The sequence below is a fragment of the Sciurus vulgaris genome (genome assembly GCF_902686455.1).
Source record: "Sciurus vulgaris genome assembly, chromosome: 6".
Lineage (NCBI taxonomy): Eukaryota > Metazoa > Chordata > Mammalia > Rodentia > Sciuridae > Sciurus > Sciurus vulgaris.
Window position 1 is genome coordinate 158,891,239 of NC_136466.1, and position 21,882 is coordinate 158,913,120.

Here is a 21,882-nt window from a genome sequence, read left to right on the forward strand (position 1 = left end):
GCTCCCATGCCACCTTGTTCTGGAAGCCTCTCCTGAAGGCTGCCGCAGGGGCAGCTTCTCAAACATTCACGAGGCACGCTCCCCGCTATGAGCACACACCCACTCGGATTGTGATTTTTAGACTTGTGTGGTTTTGTTCTGTTTGGCCAGTAATCTCATGAGAATAAGAATTTTTCCTGAGGCTAGTGATTTCTACAGCGTGTGACACGTGCCAGGCGTCTGACAGGTACACATTGAACAAATCCACTTAGATGTACAGATACTTAAGGGGAGGGGACTTCCCTGTGCACGCTTACACTGATGGTGTCATCCTCGGTGCGCCGCTAACCAAGAACTGAAGCAAATCCTGGTCCCGTGTCCCGGACAAGGCACATTCGACACTCAGCTTAATGGGCTGTGTCTTTCCTGTTACTGAATCAGCCACTTCATGGTATAGGAGCCATTGGTCCAATCCCCAGAACTCAATTAAGGAAGGAGAGAGAGTCACAGAGGCATCGATGCACAATGATTCTGGGAGGTACCTTGGTTCATTTTCTGTTGCTGTAAAATAGACCCGAGCCTGGATACTTTATAATGCAAACAGATTTATTCAGCTTGCAGTTTTGGAGGCTGAGAGTGCAAGGTCAGGTTGCCCCATCAGATTGGCCTTGGTGAGGGCCTCATGGTGGGTAAGTAGCACAGTGGTGTAGATAGGGGGCTGGGGGATCACCTGGCAAGACGGGAGGCCAGAGAGATTCAGGGGCCAGACTTGCTCTCTTTATAACACCTTGCTCTCAGAAGTGACTCCACAAGACAAACTTCAATCCTTTGTGAGGACAGCACTCCCTTTGACCTCATTACTTCCCACTAGGCCCCGCCCCTTAAGAATGCACTACTTCTCAGTATCACCACCCAGAGGACCAAGGGTCCAGTACATGAAATTTTGGGGAATACACTCAAACCATGTCCAAACCATAGCAATTGCTGATACCAAATGTTGTGCATAGGAAATAACATTGAGGCCATTTTGAGAAGAAGTGCTTGGTGGTAGAGCCAATCACTGCTCTCTGTCTGAGCACATTATACTGCTGCCCGGTAGCCAAGAGAGAAACACATTGTAAAAGATTCTGCATGAGTTTCTAGGAAGGGGTGATCTGCCTCATGCTGTGGATCCTAATTACCAAGGGTGCTATTTCTACCAGGAGAATTTGCAGTATTTGACCTGCATAAACTAAAATGGGAAGGTAGATGCTTTCAGTGAAAATCCAGCTCAAAAGCAAAGTTGATAACAGCAGTAGTCCATTGAGAGTTTTAATAAGCTCCTTTAGCAAAAGTAGCTTTCAATTCCTTGTGGAGAGAACAAGTATATCCAGTTATGATCACCTACTAATTAGTTAGATACAGTTCACCTGGGGAGCCTGTATTTAAACATAATTAATACTGAATATTGAGAGGAGTAATGAAATAAAAGTGCAATAGACACAGACACACACTTTTAAATCAGATGGGGAAAAATCAAGTTACTAAGACTGACTATATTTGACCATGGACACTTGGGGAAATTTTCCCTGATTCAAAGTCATGAAAAGCATCTGTTTTGTTATAAGAAAACAAAATAGGCAGGAGAGAGCAAGGGCTCTTGAGCCCTGATGGGATAGTACGTATTTTTATTTCAATATTTGAACTAAATACATCTGGACTGACAAACTTCTGACAAGCATGAAAGAACAAGAGATAACACTGAGCTGAGATAAGGGGCAGTTCTAGAAGAAATGGGGGGAAACAATGGAAGAACAGATGCCCTCTTTCTCAAGTGACATCTTCAGTCGCTGGCATTGTCTGCATGGAGTAAACGTGCAATAGCTGCTAAATTAACGCTCAAGTTACTCTGTTCAGGTGTTTGTTCCATAGTCACTCCAGGGGTTTGCCTTGGACCCAGCCTTCCCCCTGCCCGTCCTCATCCTTTCAGGTGGGTCCTGAGGATCAGTCTCCTGCTTCCAAGGACTTGGCTTCTGGATAAGGAACAGCTTTCATCAGAGGGTTTTTCTGGGTAGACATTTCTCTGAAAGCCTCCTGCGGCTCATGTCAGGAGTGTCCAGGTCCCCGGACGTTCAGAGGGGCCTCTCCTGTGGGCACCCCTCCGCACCCGAGGCCCTGGCTCTCATTGACGAGCCAAGCTTTCACTTCGCACTGGTCTCCCTTCCCCTAGAGTTGAACCGTGGAGCCCTCCATGCTTATCAGGCCACGCCCCCGGCCTCCCGGTCCCCTTGCTGCCTCACGTGGCCCTGGGCTGGATTCACCCTTGTCTGATGCACCAGGACTTTTCTCTCCTGTCCCTGAGGCGGAAGGGCAGCCTTGTTTCCTTCCTATTTGTAATCCTGGGACCCAGGCACGTGGTCCCCGAGACACCTGTCTTAGGAACCCCAAGATCACCCTCCTGAGGTGTAGACCCCACGGAGGACCCTGCGATGATCCTGGGACACAGCCGGGCAAAGTCCCGGGGTTATCGAGCGAGGCTTCTGGAAGAAGAGTGGTTTTGAGATTCTGCGTTCGTACAACAACTTGAAACGCTCACAACCACCATCTTGGACAGCTGCGCGTCCTCCTCTCTGCTTTTCTGTGGTCACGCGAACTAGCTCCGGGCGTTTGGTTAAATAAAGTGATGATTCTGTGGTGGAGACTCTGTCCCTCAAAGGATGTGCATTACCAGGAGCTGAGGCAGTGGGAGAAAAGATTGTTTTATGTAGGAAAGAGTACAGAGGGTATTCTCCTGTCTGGTCCTGAAAAGTGCAACGAAGATTTGGAAGTTTTTCTTTTCTTTTTGTGGCACTAGATGTTGAACCCAGGGCCTCACATGCTAGGGATGTGCTCTACCACCGAGTTCCTTCCCAATCCCTTTAAAACATTTTTTTTTTTTTTTTTTTTTTTTGAGACAGGGTTTCTCCAAGTTGCTGAGGCTGGCCTCAAACTTGTGGTCCTCCTAATTCAGCCTCCCAAGTCTCTGGGGTTACAGGCATAGGCTGTTGAGCTCTGCTTACTTTTCTCATTTGATCTCTGTGAATTAGACTTAGATTGCTTATCGTACGCTAGTTTATGACCATTTTAATCGACTCATCTTTTCTTTTTCAAAAATATGAATGATTATAAAAGCTTTGTTTTTCTGATACTATGTTGCTTTTATTTGAGGTTTAGAAATTAAAATTGGGGAGAATGAATATCTAAAAAATAGTAAGTCTTCTCATCTATAATTCTAGTTTGTTTGGGTCTTTTATTTCTTTCAGAATAACTTGTAGATTATCTTTTAAAAATTCAGTCATAAGTAATTTATAGCTTTTAGTGGTGTGTATAGCAACATTTTTGTAATTTTGTTTTCCTATTTTTTGCTGCTGATATTTAAATATATTTGATACAAATTTATTAACCTTGTATTTTGAGACTTTGCTAAATTGATTTACTAATTCTTCAGTGTTTTTTTTGTAGGATTTCTATACAGATAATCATGCCATCTATAAAGAGAGACAGTTTTATATTTTTATTTCTTTCTTTACAGTCCCTGTACTGTTCTTTTTTCTCTTGCCTCATTGCATTCATTAAGATGTTCACTTCAAAACTGGAAAGAAGTAATAAAGATGAATATCTTAGCTTAGTTTCTGATCTGGGTAAAGAAAGCAATTTTTATCCACAATTAAGCATAAACCTTGCATTACATGTCTTGTAAATGCTCATCAGGTTAAAAAGTTTTCTTTCTCTCCCTGGTTTTCATCATGTGGGGATGTGTCAAATCATTTTTATTTTTTGGCATCTATCAGGAGGACTTTTCCTTTTTCATTGTGTTCATGTGATTAATTGCATGATTGGTATTTAATGTTCTATCCACCTTGCATTCCTGGGATGAACCCCACCCACTCACACCACCTTATTATCTGTATATATTGCTGGATTTGAATCACTAACACTTAACAGAGAATTTTTTTTTCCACCTGTGCTCATAGGAATTTTGGTCTGGGATTTGTCTTTTCTTGTAATGTTTTTGTTGGGTTTTGCAAAACAGGCTTGTGCTGGTTTCATAAAATGAGTTGGGAAATGTTCTGTTCTCCTTTATTTTCTGACAGAGAATGTGAAAGATTGATAGTATTTTTTTCTTTACGTGTTTGATAACATCTGGTGAAACCATCTGGTTGGTCCTGAAGGTGTTTGCCAGTGTGTTTGTGGAAAGCTTTTGAATACAAATTCAGTTTATTTTATGTAGAGTTATTCATATATTCCATTTCTTCTTGAGTCAGTTTTGGTAAGTTAATTTTTCATAGAACTTATCTATTTCATCTATGCTATGGAATTATGAATTGGCATAAAGTTATTTATAATATTTTCTTACTACCCTTTTTATCTTTAGGACCAGTCATTATCTCCTGTCTTTCATTTAAACAACTGCTATGAACCTTTCCAGAGAAGCAGTTCTGTTTTTTAAATTTTCTCTGTATTGTTTAGATTTCATCTTTTCTCAGGCAAAGCAAATTCCTTTTGTCTGATTTTATCCCAGCTCAGATAAGTTTATGAAGATGCTTTTCTAGCAGAAGAGGCCCCTACCGAACCCCGAGATCACTTTTAATATGCAGCCTAGGAACACATCTCTGCAGAGAACGGGCCTGTAATTAACAGAATGTTGTATCCACACATCATCCCGATTCCACATTGAGATGTTTTTCTGCCAACATTTCTCATCTCAGCTTTAGTGGTGCAATTTACACACCATTTAAAGTTGATTGAAAATAAGTTTCAGTTAAATTCATTTTTTTGCAGAGGGCAACTCCTAAGAGCAGGTGTTCTCTCCTGTGACGCTGGTGAGTAATCCCCCTGTCATTGTGCACAGTACAAATCCTCGTACTACAAATCTATTAGCTAATGATTCATATCTGGCCTGCCTCATGAAAACAAAGGTGAAGCAGTACTGCGGACAGGGTGGTTTAACTCAGAGCACGTGGATGGATCTGCACTGGGCTCAGCCTGGCTCCCTCTGAGCTCATGGTTATTTTCAGGGAGGAAATTGGGTTCTAAACTGCGAAGGTGCATGGACACTTGCAGACAATGGAATGACAGGTGCATCTTCTAAACAGCATCCTAGAGACCTGAGGATGGATGTGCCTTTTTCAAGTGCTTATTTTACTGGCCGGAAGTGATTTATACGGGGCGAGACTTTGAGTCTTGCTTTGACTTGGGTTCCTGACATTTCTTTAAAGAAAATTCCTACTTTCCCAGTTTTATTTTCCCTTCCCTTCCCTTTTCCTTTTCTCTTTCTTTCCTCCCCTTCCTTCTTTCTTCCCCAAGGGCAGTGATAACCCTGTGTCTATTAGCCAGGATTTTTTTGATCAGAGCAACAGCATGGTCGTGGTCAGACCTGACGGGCATCCGCTGAGATATTTTATGCACGAGTTCCCCGTTTCCCATCCCACCACCACGCCTTAGCCAGGTGTAATTGTTCCCATCTTGTTTTTCCTTTTGGATGTAGAATGGTTCCACTTAAGTAGGTAGCACAGGGGTGAGAGCAGATAGAGAGAAGACAGAGAAGGTATTTTAGAAAGACTTCAGGCTTTGGAAGTAGTTCTGGGTCTGAATTGTCACTCTCAGCCCCCTGAGAAGTGGTTTGGCTGGAGCTGGGACTTTATGCTTTAGCAATGATGGACTGGTGTGGAGTTCAAGTTCATCCAGCATTCAGACAGGTGTCGGACATTTACTGGCATGTTCTACTGCCTGGTAGAACACGGGGAGGTAAGACTCAGCTTCTGCCACTGTGAAACTTGCAGTCTGTGAACAATAAAAAGATAAATGCTGTTTTTCACCACTGTGAGCCAAAGACCTGACAAGAACAATTTTAGTGGAGTGAAAGTTTATTTGGGGCACACGGTTTCAGCCATCTCAGTCCATAGGTGGCTGAGTCCATTGCTCTGGGACCAAGGTGAGGCGGAACATCATGATAAAAGGTGTAGTAAAGGAAAGCAGCTCGGGATGTGACCATCAGGAGGCAGAAAGAGGAGCAGAGCTCTGCTCACCAGGGATGAAAGAAAAACTTCAAAGGCAAGCCCTCAGTGACCCGCCTCCTCCAGCCACGCTTAACTGCCTATAGCTTCTGCCCAGTTAATCCATTCAGCTGGATTAATTCGTTGACTACATCAGGGCTATCTTTACCCATCATTTCACCTATAAACCTTCTTGATTATCTCACATATGAGATTTTGGGGGACAGCTAACATCTAGACAATAATAAATACCCTCTGGCATTGAATGCGAGAAAGAAATGAACATTAAGCAGAAGTATAAATGGTGGATTTGGAGGCCAGGAAAGAGGGATCATGTCCTTCCTTAGCAGAGGAGGACATGGGTTTTTAGAAGAGGTGCCATTAGAATCGGGTGTGAATGGATGAGAGAGAATCAGGTAAGAGAAGGAGAGGACACAGTGTGCCCAGGAAGGAACGTGTTCAGAGGGAACAAAGCAATGAGTGTGTACACTTGGGAGATTAAAAAAGAGGTAAAGTGGAACTGAAGGGTGTCTCCACATCTCCCTCCTCCCTCCCACTTTTCCCTCATGCACAATCCCTCTCTTCCTCTTCATCTCCACTCATCACCACTTTCTACCCTTCTGTAACAGGTGGGTGTCAGGCACTGAGGACGTATGCTGTTCCAAACATCTATCCTCCTTGATGGAGCTTAGAGGGACAGCCTTCCTTTGTTTCCGCCTGGGGGTTATGTGTAGGATCAGGCCTACTGACATGTCCAGTAGGCAAGAGAAGACAGACTTGGAGCTTTTGGAGTCAGGCAACAGTGTGATGCTGCCAAGATGGGATGTACATCTTTGGTGTCACCAAAGCTCAGCAGAATTGCTGTGCAGTCCAAGCATTAAGAGCACAACCCTGGGAACCAGGCTGCGTGGCTTCTCTTTTAGCTCCAGTCCTGACCTGATGTGTAACCCCGGGAAAATTGTTCAACGACTCTCTGCCTCAGTTTACTTATCTTTAACGTGGAGATGATAATTCCCTCATAGAGTAGTTGTGGGGATCCAATGAGTTAATTCATGCAACTTAGAAAGGTGGCTGGCAGGTAGGGGTCCTGGATAAACATAGCTGTTGCTGTCAGACTCTCTTCTTGTGCACCAGATGAGGTGAGATTCCCAAGGGGCGGGGCGTTGGGCTCATGTTTGCTGGGAATAGTGGGTGCGGTGCTTTGTTGTATAGAAGCAAATAGCTTTTCAGGAACTTGGGTCACATTCAAATATTATGGGAGGAAATAAAATGACAGCAACTACTTAGAGGCAATCCAGTTATTGTCATATTTCTTTCCTACCCAAACTTGGGAATCAAGTGAAATGAAAAAAAAAATACACACACACAAACACACATAGACACTCATATACTCCTATATGTCTCTTTAGGGTAAACAAGTGTATTTAGCCACTGAAACATTTGTTCAAGTTTCAAATGATCTTATGAACTTAAATCCAGGTCTCGGATAGCATGGGGTAGAGAGAAAAGCCCCAAGAGACCCATCTTCCACTTTAATTGTCCAAACTAATGATTCATGAACTTGACTCACAAGGCTGAGCCCATCCATAGGAGAGTCTGCCTTCCGAGAGCAAGGTCTCTGTTGCTTTCTTGCCAGGGAAAGCAGTTATTCTTCCTAGAGGGGGAATAGGAGCGACCCCGTCCATGTATATGGTGCTAAAAATATGAAAGAGTGGTACCTAGTGGGCATGGGCATTGCCGCAATGATGTGCCCAAGGGGAAACCTACTTTCATTATTGGAGTTAATAATTTTGGTTTCAAAATTATGGTTTATCCTTACTAACTATTCAGTGAAATGGTGCTATTTTTAAGGTTCACCCATATATGAAGGGCATCTACTTACCCTTGAACACATTCGCATTACGAATGGAGTGCTTTGTGTTATTAGTGGATTAATACCTAACCAAAAAAATTTGGAGGTCTTCAATATAGATTGTGCACAATTTATTTTTCTTTAAAAATAAGCATTGTAATCTCAAAATGCTGCTGTATCCATGACAAAAGATAATTTCTATGATGATAGAAATAATCAAGCTTCCCAGTGCTTTGTAATCAAGAGTTGTTCTTTTTTCCCAGCTTCCTGGTGTGATTTTAAACACATTAATTTCTAAACTGCCAGGGAATTGAATTTCAAAGCATTTTAAATTTGGCGTCACCAAACAAGTGTGAAGCATCCATGTTTCTTGCTTCCGACAACTCTCCTTTTATTCATTCACCTTCCTTCCAAGGAGCAGCTATACTGGTGAGTTAGGTGCACACCACACAGGAGTTCGAGGGATCAGATACCTCAGGGTCATGTGTGGCCACCCCATTCCTGTGTCCCAGGAAATTCCAGAGCCACATACAGCCGTCACCACAGACCTCCCAAATCAGAGCATCCAGAAGGGCTAAACCACACTCTCTTCAGGGCTACCATGCTGTCACGGAGCTATCATGCAAACAAGCTCAGATTAATTAATGAGAAGGTATATTTGAAGCTATACAGCTGGTTTATACAATATGGAACTGCTCAAATTTAACTCAAGTTGCATAATGAACCTGTAACATTGTAAGAATTATTGGCAAAAAAAAGGTAGATGATGGTGAGGACCATTCTTGGCGACTCCTCTTCTCTCACTCTTGGTTGCCCTCAACTATGATTTAGGCATATGTGTTTGAGCACGTGGACACCACGTGCAAACCACACATGCACACGTGTGTGTGCACACATGAACACACACAAGGATGCTCCTGCTGCACAGTGTCCTCTGCACTGTCCTTTATCTGTGCCTTTCTCATCTATCTGATGATGCAGTTAATAAATTGATCAAGGGTAAGAAGGCAGAGAGATGAAGTACTATCCATCTAGGATGGTCTTTTATAGTGTTTACTGTGTTCTTGTATTTAAGACAGATTTTAATGAGAATCAAACTAAACAAGAACAAGAACATTGACTCTTCATATTTCTTTGGTGACACCGAATTTAAAATGCTTTATAATTCAAATGACTGGTGGTTTGGAATTAATATTTGTATCAGGAAGCTAAGACAAAAAAAGAAAAAAAGACGACTCTAAAATCTTGCTTGAACAATATTGATTCATTTGTAGTAATAAAATCATGTTAACTAGTTTAATTAATCATTAGACTGATAAAAGCAAGAACTGTTTTTCTGTAAATGAATTTTAGCTTTAAACTGTTTATTGTTTGTTTCTGTTTTGAAAAAGAAGAATGACTTTAGAGTATAAAACATTTAGAATATATGTTGGAATTTAATCTGCAACAATAAGAATAATATACTTGAATATGCAAAGTCAAGTCTGCATTTAAAATATTATAAGTAGATTATTTATTTTTGAGTTGTACATGTATGAGAGCAAACAGGAGAGAGATGGGTAACGAGGGAGGGAGGAAATTAGAGGTGGTGATAGAAACGGAATGCCTGCATGCACACCTAAGGTAAGTTAAGACTTGAAGCAAATAGACTCATCCAGTGGACATGGATTGCTTAAACTCGCTTTTAAAATAAGGCTGCTTGATGCAGCTTGGGATTCTTCCGATCAGCCACTTGTTGCCACAGCCAGACTCCGGACAGAGGGAACTAAGGTCCTGTCCGGTTCCATTGCTGACTGGCAAATCCTAATGATGATTCTAGGTTTGTTTCTGTCCCCAACACTCACAACTGAGAACATAACTAATTAAGCCTCTCAAGTTGGTAGCGCTCTTGAAGGAATTTTGATAATTTGTACTGTGAATCCTCTAAAATATTGATATTTAGGAGAACAAATTACTTTTCCCAGTGAAGAGCGTGTGCCAATATAATGCATGCGTTTCCAAGATACTTCGTTTAGGTACAAATTCTAAATCTTGACAAAAAGACTTCATGGATTACCCATTGGATAATAAAGTTAGTAATGTTTGTGCATATGAAATTTACCCAGTAACAGATAATGTAAATTTCATGGTTCCCTTATAAGTTTTTTTTTACTGTGTATTATCTTAAATGACTTTTTCACTGATGTTCTTATGTAACTTACTTTTCTTTTAAAAATTTTTTACATGTTTCTACAGAAACAATAGCCCCCCCTCCCCTTTTAAGGACCCAGATGTATTAAGAATAAAAAAAAATCAGATAGAGGACTCCTCACCATATATTGTCAGAATATATTTAATTTCATGCATTCTTGAGAGATAATAATGTGATTCCCAGGTACTAAATATTCCTCAGCCATTCACATTCAGTACTGTTATCTGGAGTAAACTAGATTAAACTTGTAGAATGGGTGAATTACTAAAAATAATGAAGTTAAGGCAATTCGTTAATCGTTATCTGCTTGTCTCTTTTATTGCCTGAATGAAGTGGGAAAATTCATTTGGGGGCTGGTCCGATTGCAAGGGGTCTGGCATTATGAAGAGAAACATGGGGCTGAAAATGTTCTTTTTTTTTTTTTTCCTTTTTGAGTTATACACAGCATCTTTTTCTCACATGCCTCTGTTTTTCTTTTAGTGGCAAAGCATTTCTATAACACTGGTTGAGAAAGTTCAGATGATTGCTGTAATCCTGGGATCCCTGTTCTTAATAGCGAGTGTCACGTGGCTCCTCTGGTCAGCCTTCAGCCCCTATGCAGTGTGGCAGAGGAAGGACATCCTTTTTCAGATCTGCTATGGAATGTATGGTTTTATGGATCTAGTGTGCATAGGTAAGACCATGACCTTAAACATTCACCAACTGTCAGCAATCCATTTCTTTCAGCAATTATATTTTCACCATTTGGATCTCATATACATAGACCGTTGCAGTTCACATTATCTTGGTTTTCCACTTTATTACTTATTTGGGGTAGAGGTGGGTTTCATAATTTGGGCACTTTTCCAAGCAAAGCATAGATAGCATTTGTATTCCAGTGTAGTTTGATAAAATTAACAAGATGATACCCATTTAAAGTGGCACATTTTGCAACTAAAAGGAAGGCGGAGGGGTTGAAGAAATTATTGGGGTGAGCCATATAAGGGCAATAATATATTTCTAAGCAAGGAGAGCGAGTCAGTCTCCTTTTACAAAGCCGGGGAAGCATATACTGATACAGATGGCAATATTATGCAGTTCTGTGACTTGGGAAGAGGGCAGTCACCTAAAAGACCTGCACCATGATGTGGCTCAGACTTCCTGGGGGCAGAAAGTACTCCTTGGGAGGTTAAGGATTTGCAGACTATGTTCCTTGATGGCTCCTGACTCTTCGTTTCACCTGATAAATTCAGTGTCTCAGAAAACAAAACATATCATACATTTTGTAAGAGACCTACAGAAAGATTCCTTCTGCATTTCACTTGACAGATCTGCCCTTTCCCTAATACCGTGAGGAAACAAAAGCCAATTCAGGCAGCATTTGCGTGGTGCCTGGGAGGCGCCACAGGCAGGCACTGGGATCATGACCAGTTCATTGGTATCAGTGGGTGGTTGACATCAGTGGGACACCAAGGTCTGAGGGATATTTCTCTGTTCTTATGTAGTTTATAGCCTCACGAGTTGTCCGAAGAGCTGAAGGAGGGAGGTAGCCTTGATTTAAAGCAGTGGTTCTGGAAGTGTGCTCTCTGGACCGCAGGCAGCAGAGCACCTGCACTGCCTCTTTAGAAATGCCTGTCCTCAGGTGGCGTCCCAGACCTACAGACCTGTGGAATCAGAGGCTTCTGGGGTGCAGCCCAGCTAGCTGCCCGTGTCCCTAAAGTTCTGATGCTAAAGCTTCAGGACCGGAGGAGATTCCAGGGAATGGAAGCTGAACTTGGGATCAAATTAGTCGGTTTCAAATCCTGGCCTCTGCTTGGGCAGAGGTTCTCTGTTCTCATTCATAGAAATGGGAATAATAATCCTTACCATGCAGGTCTAAATAAAGGAAATCATGGTTTTAAGTAATTAAGTGATTAAGTAGAAATGGTTGACTGAGCACATTTGAATAATCAAAAACATTTAAATAACTTTAGATCACTTAAATCAGTGTCTGTACTTATTAGAGCCTTAGTTTAACTAGAAATTTCAGTATCCTCAGTTATTTTTTTTGAAGTGTTTAAAATACAGTTAGTCTGACTTTTCCTTCCTGTTTTTCTTTCCTCCCTTGTCACTAATATAAGACTAACAGGAAAGACACTCATCAAATTTCAGACCAGAAAGAAACACAGAAGGGAGGGAAATGTCATGAATAATAGGTAAACTGAACAGATGTTGCCCAAATAATTGGGCTAATCATGTGTATGAACACTCTGTATTAAATGCAATAATGCATATGCAAGCATTTAGAAATTGGAAATCTCTATTCAGATTTAATCTCTAGGGCATTGTTCTACATAGAGTCATAAAATTGCTCTACAGCTCCAGTCCCTTGTCAGGTTCAAAGATAGTGTTTATTCTTTTGATTTGAATGTTATAAACTGTGATCTTCCATAAAAAGAAGCATTTAGAAAAACTAGAAGAAAGGATTTTGGAAGCTCTCACCATAAATAAATGATAAATTCTAGAAGAGATACCTATGTTTAATCTGATTTAAACATTACACAATGCATACATGTATAGAAGCAGTACCCAGTGCCCTGATGATAGGCAATTTTTATGTCTTTATGTATCAGTTAAAAGTAGATTTTTAAAAAAGGGAAAAAGGAATATGAAAAAGAAATGAATCACTAAGCTTTCAGCTCAGCTTGGAGGGGGAAAGAAAGTGCAGTTGATGTCTCCATGTCATTGAACACTAAAGCGGACCATGCATTTATTTCCTTTTCATTGTCTTAAATTTCATAACTTGCATTTATTATCTCTTAAGTTTTGATGATTACTGTCAGCATTTTAATCAAGATTAATTAATTTCTGCTTTTAAGAGCCTAAATACATGAACTGATACCTTTTGGTGACATATGACATATTTGGGCTTCTCTTTTGTAATTCGTGTATCTGCCCATTTTATAAAATCTGGTTTCTCAGAAACAAAAACAGTTGCTGTTTTTGAGGACACTTTGAAAGTGAATTTTAATACTTTTCATTGTCTTTTTGATTCACCAAATCTAAGTCTCATCTTTTGTATTTTGTATGTTTTAAAAAATAATAAAGAATTCAGATTGAACATTATTTATTTCACTTGGCTTTCCCATTAATTAGTCTGTTCTGAGCAAATCTGATTTCTTTCCCCAAGAAGCTGAGAAACTACTATAGTAAAAGTTGTAGCCAACTGGATTGTAGCCAGTATTAGCCCCCGCTAACATTTCAAATTAATTCAGATGTCTGCTAATTAAATGTTGAAAGTAACAAAAATTACATTGATTCTACCCTAAATACTGCTGACAGGGAGACTTCTAGTGAGAAGCAGGTTTACAGTTTTGAGTCCAATTTGCTTAGGTCAATTTAGTAAATGCTTATTGGGAGAGTTCTGCGTGGCAGACATGTGCTGGGTGCTGGGAATGCAAGTGAGCCAGCCAATCTTTTAACTCCTTTCCTGGGATGGGAGAGTTCTAGGGATCAAAACGGAAGCATTTTGTCAAGCTCTTAAGTTGTGGCATGAGGTCCCATGCTTGTGACGGATTAACAAGAAGTGTCACAAGAAACTCTGCCAGGATCACAACCATGCAGAAAGGCCACTGCAAGCCTCACAGAAAACAGTTCCTCAAGGACATCCGCTCATGAATTGCCTATTTAATCTTAGTCTGGCGTCACCCGTTTTGTTGATCCTTAAGCACCCTTGATTTTAATCCTCGTGCCAAGGATCGGTGTTTCAGAATGTTTGGTGCATTGCTGCTCATTTTGCCTTTGGAGAGTCCCCGTTGCCTCAGCCTCTTGAATGCACTCAGTTTCCTGTGACTTTTGGGCTCCTGTCGCAGTGCCACTTCATTCAGAGAGAACTTGGTCTTGGGGGACTCTCCCTCCATTTGTTACTTAGTTTGACGGTGAAGACAGGCATGGAAGTAAGTAATTAGGATCACTGGGCTGTGTCGTTATGGAAGTATGCACAGGAAAATGGTAGCTGGATAATGCAGGGGAGAATAATGCCGGATTTTTGTGTGGAGGGGAAGGTTTGAGCAGATTTCCTGGGGAACAGACAGCTGAATAGATAGATACCTGACAAGTGGAGGGATGTTCCCCTTCTCACCACTGGCGGAGGCAAGATTAGCTGCTCATCCAGAGGACTTCAGGATAGCTGGAAACAGTCCTGTAAGCTTTTCAGACTTGATTATACCTAAATGAGAAGGAACAGATTGGCAACCTCGAATGTTCTTTTTAAAAATTCAGAAAATCCAAAGACGATTATTCCAGAATCCAAAAATGTTATAATCCAGCCAGTGTATATAACAGATAGCAAGAAGTTGAATTGAATTTGTAGAACGTTCATTTATTTGGAGAAATTGGCTTACTTATTTCCAGGCACAGTGAATTTGTTTGTTGTTTTCATTCATTATTACTTAATAGCTTTTCTTCTTTCCCAAGATTTAGGGTTTTTTTTTTTTTTCTAACTATTAATGTTTCAATTTCTCCCAAGGGTCTAGGTACCATTATCATAGAAATATCAAGATCAAGGCTGTTCAATAGAATTTCTGCAGTGACAGAGATGTTTCATGGCTATGCTGTCTGATACCATAGACACTAGATAATTTGGGTGTCAGGTACTTGAAGTGTGACTGGGGAGAATGATAAACTAAATTTTAAATTAGTTAGTAATTTAAATATCCATGTTCGACTGGAGGCTGCTGTATTGGATGGTGGGATGGCAAATGCGTAAGATTTGATGAACGTCCTCACCTTGTCTGCATGTGTAGCCTATAGTTCTTAGTGAGAAAGGACTTCTCTGTTTCAGTGAACATGATCCAAGTGACAAGTGAGAGCAAGAGAATTCAGGAAAGATTGTCAAAGGGAGAGGAAAGGTGCTCAAAGGCAGACAGAGAGCCTTAAAGGGGAGACACACTTGGCAGATGACTTTTCTCTTCCTGAACTTTTTTAGAAAGACTTCTGTGGGTTAAATGTGAATTTAATTTTCAAACCACATCTATTGTACAGTTCATATCTGATTTAAGGAAAGTGAAGTGCAAAGAAATATAGCTTTATATACTATATTTAGGAAGCTCTTTTAAATATTTAAGTAGATGACATTCAGACTGTGATTGTTCTCAGGAAAACTAATATACGGGATTTAAATCTCTGAGGTGTCGCAGCCCGTGGTAGTAACTCAGGGAGGAGTGAAAATCACCCTAGGCTGTGTTTGCCCCCCAGACATTTGCACAGAGCTCTGGCCAGGGAATTTGCTTCTTCACACCACACTTGGCACATTGAGAAAGTAGGAGGCCATCTGGTCATGTGACTCGGAGGAATCATGTGCCACGAGTCAAACTCATTTTTTAATGACTGGAGTTCGAGGGACTAGGAGATGGTCCCAGGGTGAGCTTGCATTCAGATGCTGAGACCAGTTACCAAGACATGTCAGAGTCACGTAGCTCAAGGCCAGACAGTTTCACGTTGTGGAAGCAACAGACTAAAACTCGTTACATCAGTGGGATTGCCAAAATAGAGGCTGCAGTTCATGAACCTCACCTAAAAGCATTACAAGTTAGTGGTAAATCCATGTCTGGAAGAGGTGATCTTCCCTGGAATACCGTGTGAAGGAATTGGTCATGATATTTTAAAACGTGTGTTGTTTTTGTTCTTCTAAAATTTTCATAATTGTCCACATAAAACACACACACACACACACACATCCCACATAAATTTTTGATTTATAATTATGAAATCTATGAAGCTGCGAGACCCTTCACTAACATAACCCTTTCTGTTGTGCCACTTCCCTTACAGAAGTGTCCCCTCTCGACACCTTAATGTATACCCTCTGGATTTTTTGTTGCTGTTCAGTTTATACATGTATAGATACAGACACTTAGGTATTTTATTTTTCATGAAAGTAGAACCATACTATATGATTTGTTGAGCAATCAGTCTTTTTCACTCAACAATGTGATCCAGGGATCTTTTTCTGTTAGAACTTGATTTATTTAATCTTTCATCTACTGACAGATATCTTTGCCATTAGGGATAGTCCTGTAAACGACACCTGTTTTACCTGAGTATTTCTGTAAGCAAATACTGTTTACTGGATTCTGTTTACTGGAAAAATCCAAGTTGAGTATTAAGCACATGTCGAATTCTGAATAGTCCTTCTAAGTTTTATATCGGTATTCCCTCCAAATATATCAGAGTTCCTGTTTTCCACACTTTGCCCACCACGAATATCATCACTTCTTCACATTGCAAATTGGTGGTTTCAACTATATTTAAAATAAACACCACTAGATTGGTTTTCCTAAAACAGGTTCTCAAAGTTGGTGTGACAAATTTTATTTAAGAACATGATGGCCACCCTGGTCATGACGCTGAGCATGTTGTCCTGAAGTTTTCTGGGACACCAGGGATGTGACATGCAGAGGCAGACCAGGCTTGCTCTGTAAACACTTTCACTTGTGCTTTCTGAAGACAGAATCCAGCAGGAATGTTCAAGATTAGAGCTCACTGCCACTTAAGATTCCTGTGTTCTCCAGCACACTGAGGCACCCTGCAGTCAGTTTCTTCTATTATGTTTGAATACCGAGGAGATTTTACTTTCATTCTGTTTCTTTTTATCATAGAACATGTTCCCAGAAATTGCCTTAAGAAAAAATGACCACCCTCTGTCATTTGGCTCTGTGGGTAAAATGCTAACTTGTTATTTTTGTTCTCCATATTACTTTATTTCTTGAAATTAAAGCACAAGCATGCAGAATGGAGGACACACACACACACACACACACACACACACACACACACACACACACACTGGTATGCCATCCAAAACAAAAAATATCTCTCAGAGCTCTTGTGAAGTAATGAAATAAGTATAATATGATTTTTTTTATGCTGTCTTGTTTTTGAGAGCTACAGAATTAGGGAATTCTAGAAAATATATTCTCGAAAATAAACTGAGCTGTACTAGAGTAAGACTCAGGTCAAAATATTTTCTTCTTGCTGTACCAATTATAGTTAAGGCAAATAGGCTTCCTTTGCAGGGGCTTCATACTTCCCAACGTAAACTTTTTTTTTCCTATATTTTCAATTGAAATGGTTATTTAAACTCATGTAAATATTTATAGTTATTATAGTCCTTTTAAAAACATTTTTCAATAGTTGATCATTTATCTAGATAAAGCTACTTGGGCGCACACAAGAAAACAAGAGTAACTAGTTGGTAATGTAATCACATTACATTATAAAACATCAGAATAGTAAATTCAACACATTCCTATAACCTTTGATTGATGATATTAGACATATATTTACATTTTTAAAAGTCAGGGTATTTTTGTCTTTTGATATTGTTTTACTTAATTTTTTCCAGGTAGAGAAGATAAAAGTAATACATGATTTAACATTTTATTGACATGAAACCTAAAAAGTACTCTTTCTCACTGTGATAATTATACAGGTAAAAATGATGGATTTTGACCAAAAAAATCAGGATAATCAAACTTGGTTACCATAAATATGCTCTGGCATCAGGAATGATCTAATTACTGACAGGAGAATTTCCTCCTAAAACAGTGCTGTAGATCATCTTCCTTGCTTGCAAGGAAGGTGAATCAATTAGCATAAGCAAAGCATAATTAAGAAAGTAAATCTGTTATGGAAAAACAAAATTCTAATACATTCCAAGCAAAATGTAAATGACTTTTAAACTACAACTTGTAAAAAAGAAATGTCCATGATTTCTGGCACCTCTCAGCATGCTTCCGAAGTTGAAAATATTTCTTAGAGCCTTTTGGATGACAACTGTACTGAGAAGAGTCAGGAAAGAAGTTCGCATTTAAAGTTGAGACATCGCGTGATTTAGACAGAAAAGCAAAAGAGATTTTCTCAAGACCACAGGAGATCCTCAAGTTCACTGACACACAGGTTCATCAACCATAGTTAAATAAATGCGCTTCAAGCAACTGCTGGTGAGGTTTGTAAAATGTGTGGCCCTAGGGTCATTGTCCTTAGGTAGCATCTTTTAAGCTGTAAGATATTTATGGATAAATTAGGAAATTTATCAAGTAGTTCCGAGTGAAATATGCAGAATTACCCAGAGAACAGTTAGCATGTTCACCCCACTGTCAAGGTTCTGTGGAGGTGCTCTGCACAGAGGGGGCTGGAGGTGACTGAGTAGAGTGAACTCCTTCCTGGTCCTCTCCGGGGAGAGGCAGGACCATCAGAGGCCGCATGGTTGGACACAGGCCACGCCCTCACTGAAGGTCCTGAATGAGAGGTGGAGACCATAGATGTCAGCCTGTATTGCCCTTACACTTTTTGTTTTGTTCAGGGCCACCAAAGCTGGGCAGGCCTGCCCCACTTAAAATGGTCAGCAATTTCTATCAAAAAATCTTCATGTACAGGTATTTTTTTTAATTTAAAAGAAACTTTAATTTTTACTAACACATATTAATTGACAAATTAACTAGTTCATTATGACATTTTCATAACATAAAACACTGGGAGGCCAGATCCAAACCTTCATCATCCACCCCCACCCCAGTCACCACCACCATGGCCAAGCTTGGAATCCAGCAACTGGGATCACTCAGGAAAGCAGAGCCCTGAAGGTCAATAGGTCAGCTCAGAAGGCTGGTCAAGCGTGTGGTGGTCCACACCTTGGGTTATCATGGAAGCAGGAGGCAGGAAATACCGTTGCTGTATTTGTCTCATTCTGAGTTTCATAAAAAGAACTGATAGAGATAAGTCTGCATAAATCATAAGGCATGTGAATAAAGAAGCTCAACCTAAACACTGTTTAGCATAATCACCAGGAAAGTTCATTAGCCCAGTATTTCCTTTTTGAATCTCCACATCTCTATAATTTTCCCTGTAGACATCAGAAGCATGTCAGCCACTTCTGCTCCAGGAAATGCTTTCATTTCCTGAGCTATAATTTGATTGGGGACCTACATCCCTCAGCACCACAGTTTGGCTACTTAGGAGACCTTCACCCAGCTGCTTCTGTAGGAAGCAGCATTCTTCTGCTCTTTCCCAGAGCCCCTCTGGGTTTGCCTTCCATCTCCACCCCAGGTGGAGGACAGGGCTGTGAGGTTGGCTGTACTGGCAGGGTCTGCAGCGTACGCAGCCATGGCTGTTAGGAATTTGCATGCACTGCTAGCTCATCTGGAATTATTTCTTAGATAGAGTAGAATTCCTTCACAGGGACAGCTCATTATCCTTGATTTCAGACTATGTTAGCATGCCTCATACCCCAGGACATGCTTCCGTTTCTTTAGGAAGTCTGAGGCAGTGGGTGAGCCTGCAGGCCTACCTGGAGTCCATCCTGGCCTGCTCCAGCTTGGGTGCTTTGCACTCTGAGCGCATCTTAGGCAGCCCTTCAGGACAGAGGCAGGGCCCTGTGCTGTTCAAAACTGACGAGGAAAACCAAATCTTTTTCTTTTATTTGCTCTGAGGAGTAGGTCATTATCTTTTTTCTCTGGAGGTACAAATTATAGGGTTTTCTATGCCTTAATCATACTGCCATTTACCAATTTGTCTAAAGATTATTATTATGGTTGGTTATTAGTGATATTACTGCTCTTAAAACCCCAGGAAATAAAATCAAAGGGAACTGTTTTTGCTGCTTGCCCTTCTGTGCTTAGCTAGAATGGGCTCTCAAAGCTAATTAACCCTTTAGTTCTCCCATGAGAAAACAAAACAAAACAAACAAAATCTCAATGCAGTCCCCCTCCTCCCTGCCCATAAAACTCAAGTTCTTTTGAAGAGACTTTACCTTAATTAGCAGAGCAGCCCACGGGTGTGTGTGTTGGTACGTTGACTTCCATTTCCTCTGTAGAAAGTCAGGACTCTTCTACCGTCTCTTGCAGTTCAGGACCCTCTGGCCAAAGAGGTGTGGGTCACCTATTGAGCCAGCCTTCATGGTGTACTTCCTGTATGCTAATCAGCGTAGAGATACAAACAACAAAGGCTGGCAAACTGAAGCCCAAGAGCCAAAGCCACCCACTGCTTGTTTTTTGTACAGCCCATGATTTTGGAAAATGATAGCACTTTTAAACCTCAGGGCTGATAAACAGAGTCCTGTCAGGACCAGCCGTTTCCATTCATTAATGTTCTCTCTATGAGAAGTTGCAGGAGCCGCTAAAGATTTGTGCAGACTAAAATACTCATCCTTTCCCTTTGCCGAAACCTGGACTACAGCATGCTACCTGCTTTCCACTTGCTGCAGGGAGACATTCAGGAAACGAAGGGATTAATGCACAACCTGAAAAGTGCCAGGAGAGAGAGGGAGATGTGAGAACCCACGGGGAAGGTTAACCATGCTGAGTCAGTCGAGTCTCTGGGGAGGAAAAATTTTTCAAAAATGTTTTATTAGTTCACTGTACTTATGCACAATATTCGGGTTCATTTTGTCATAATCACACATGCATGTAGTATAATTTGCTCCATTTTGTCCTTCGTCCCCTTTCTCTCCTCTTCCCTCCTCCTGTTCCCCTCCTCTACTCTATGGATTGCCACTCTATTTATTCATTTTTAAACTTTGGCACCTTATGGATACACATGAAAATGGAATTCACCGTGGTATATTCACACGTCTACATCGCACGATTTGGTGGATTTCAGTCTGCAGTGTCTCCCTTTCCCACCCCTCCCCCCTCCCCATCAGTCTCCTTCCTCTACTGCACTGACTCCTTCTCTTTTCATGGGACCCTCTGCCTTTTTATTTCTTATTTTGCTCTATCTTCTGCATATGAGAGAAACGTTTGACTCCTGACTTTCTGAGTCTGTCTTATTTCACTTAGCATGATGTTCTCCAGTTCCTTCTAGTTACAGAAAATGCCATATTTTCATCCTTCCTTATGGTTGAGTCAGACCCCATTGTATATATGGACCATGTTTTCTTTATCCATTCATCTGTCGATGGGCACCTGGATTGGTTCCAGAACTTGCCTGTTTTGAGTTGCGCTGCTATAAACATTCATGTGACTGTATCACTATAGTATGCTTATTTTAGTTCTTTTGGATAAATACCAAGGATTGGAATAGCTGAGTAATACGATGGCTCCATTCCTAGACTTTTGAGGACTTTGAGCAAAAATTTTAAGGAAAGCAGAAATTAGTAAGGGGTCCAGAGAGAGGCACCTGCCTGGACCTAATTATGCATGCATAATACCATTTGTCGTTTTAAAAGAATCATATGAAATTTAATGTGGAAAGAGCAATAGATGCTTGTTTGGGAGAGTAGCCAGGAGGAAGGAAGGCCTGGTCATGGAAAGCTCTATGGAGCTTGGGAGTGAGAACACACTGAAAGCCCAGGAACCGCTGAAGGACTGTGTGCTGGGTCAGCTTGATATTGATAAAAGACCTTTGACAACGACAGAACTGGAAGAGGATTCATATCTGGTAGGTGAAACCAGTGTCTGCAGGGTGAGTGAGAGGATGGACAGGCAGGAAAGCAAGGCCAGAGAGAGGAAGCCATTGGGGTTGCCATGGCGAGGAGGAAGGAGCTTCTGGGAGAAGGAGCAGGTGGCCCTCAGTGCCAGACACCATGTCCAGGGCATTTGGGGAATGGGTCAGGTGGTTGGAAGGCAGAGGGAGGTGCATTGAGATTAAGAAAGTGGCAAGTGGGAAGTACTGGAGGTTGTCATCAGCAATGGGATGGCCAAGTTCCAGAGCTTGGAGTTACTTTGGTTTCTGGGAGGGCAAGGCCCAGGCTGGGGTGGAGCAGGAATATGCTGTGGACACGTGGACACTACAGCCTTGTGGGTCTAGGAGCTGAGGAGGTCCACGAGCCACGGGACACATTGTTGGAGGTTGTGGGCACCACCACGCCAGGAGAGCTCACCTCCTGC

General features: G+C 41.1%; 1 protein-coding gene across 2 annotated transcripts in view; it reads left to right on the forward strand.

Moving 5' to 3' along the window:
- MARCHF11 (membrane associated ring-CH-type finger 11) overlaps window positions 1–21,882 on the forward strand; it is a 110,180-nt gene that overhangs the window by 77,058 nt on the left and 11,240 nt on the right. The window contains exon 3 of one of the 2 annotated variants that reach the window (XM_079144581.1): window positions 10,517–10,709. The exons of the other annotated variant lie outside the window; for it this stretch is intronic. Within the exon in view, the coding sequence (XP_079000707.1) occupies window positions 10,517–10,709 (193 nt within the window). The remainder of the gene's footprint in view (window positions 1–10,516; window positions 10,710–21,882) is intronic. 2 annotated transcript variants of the gene reach the window in all.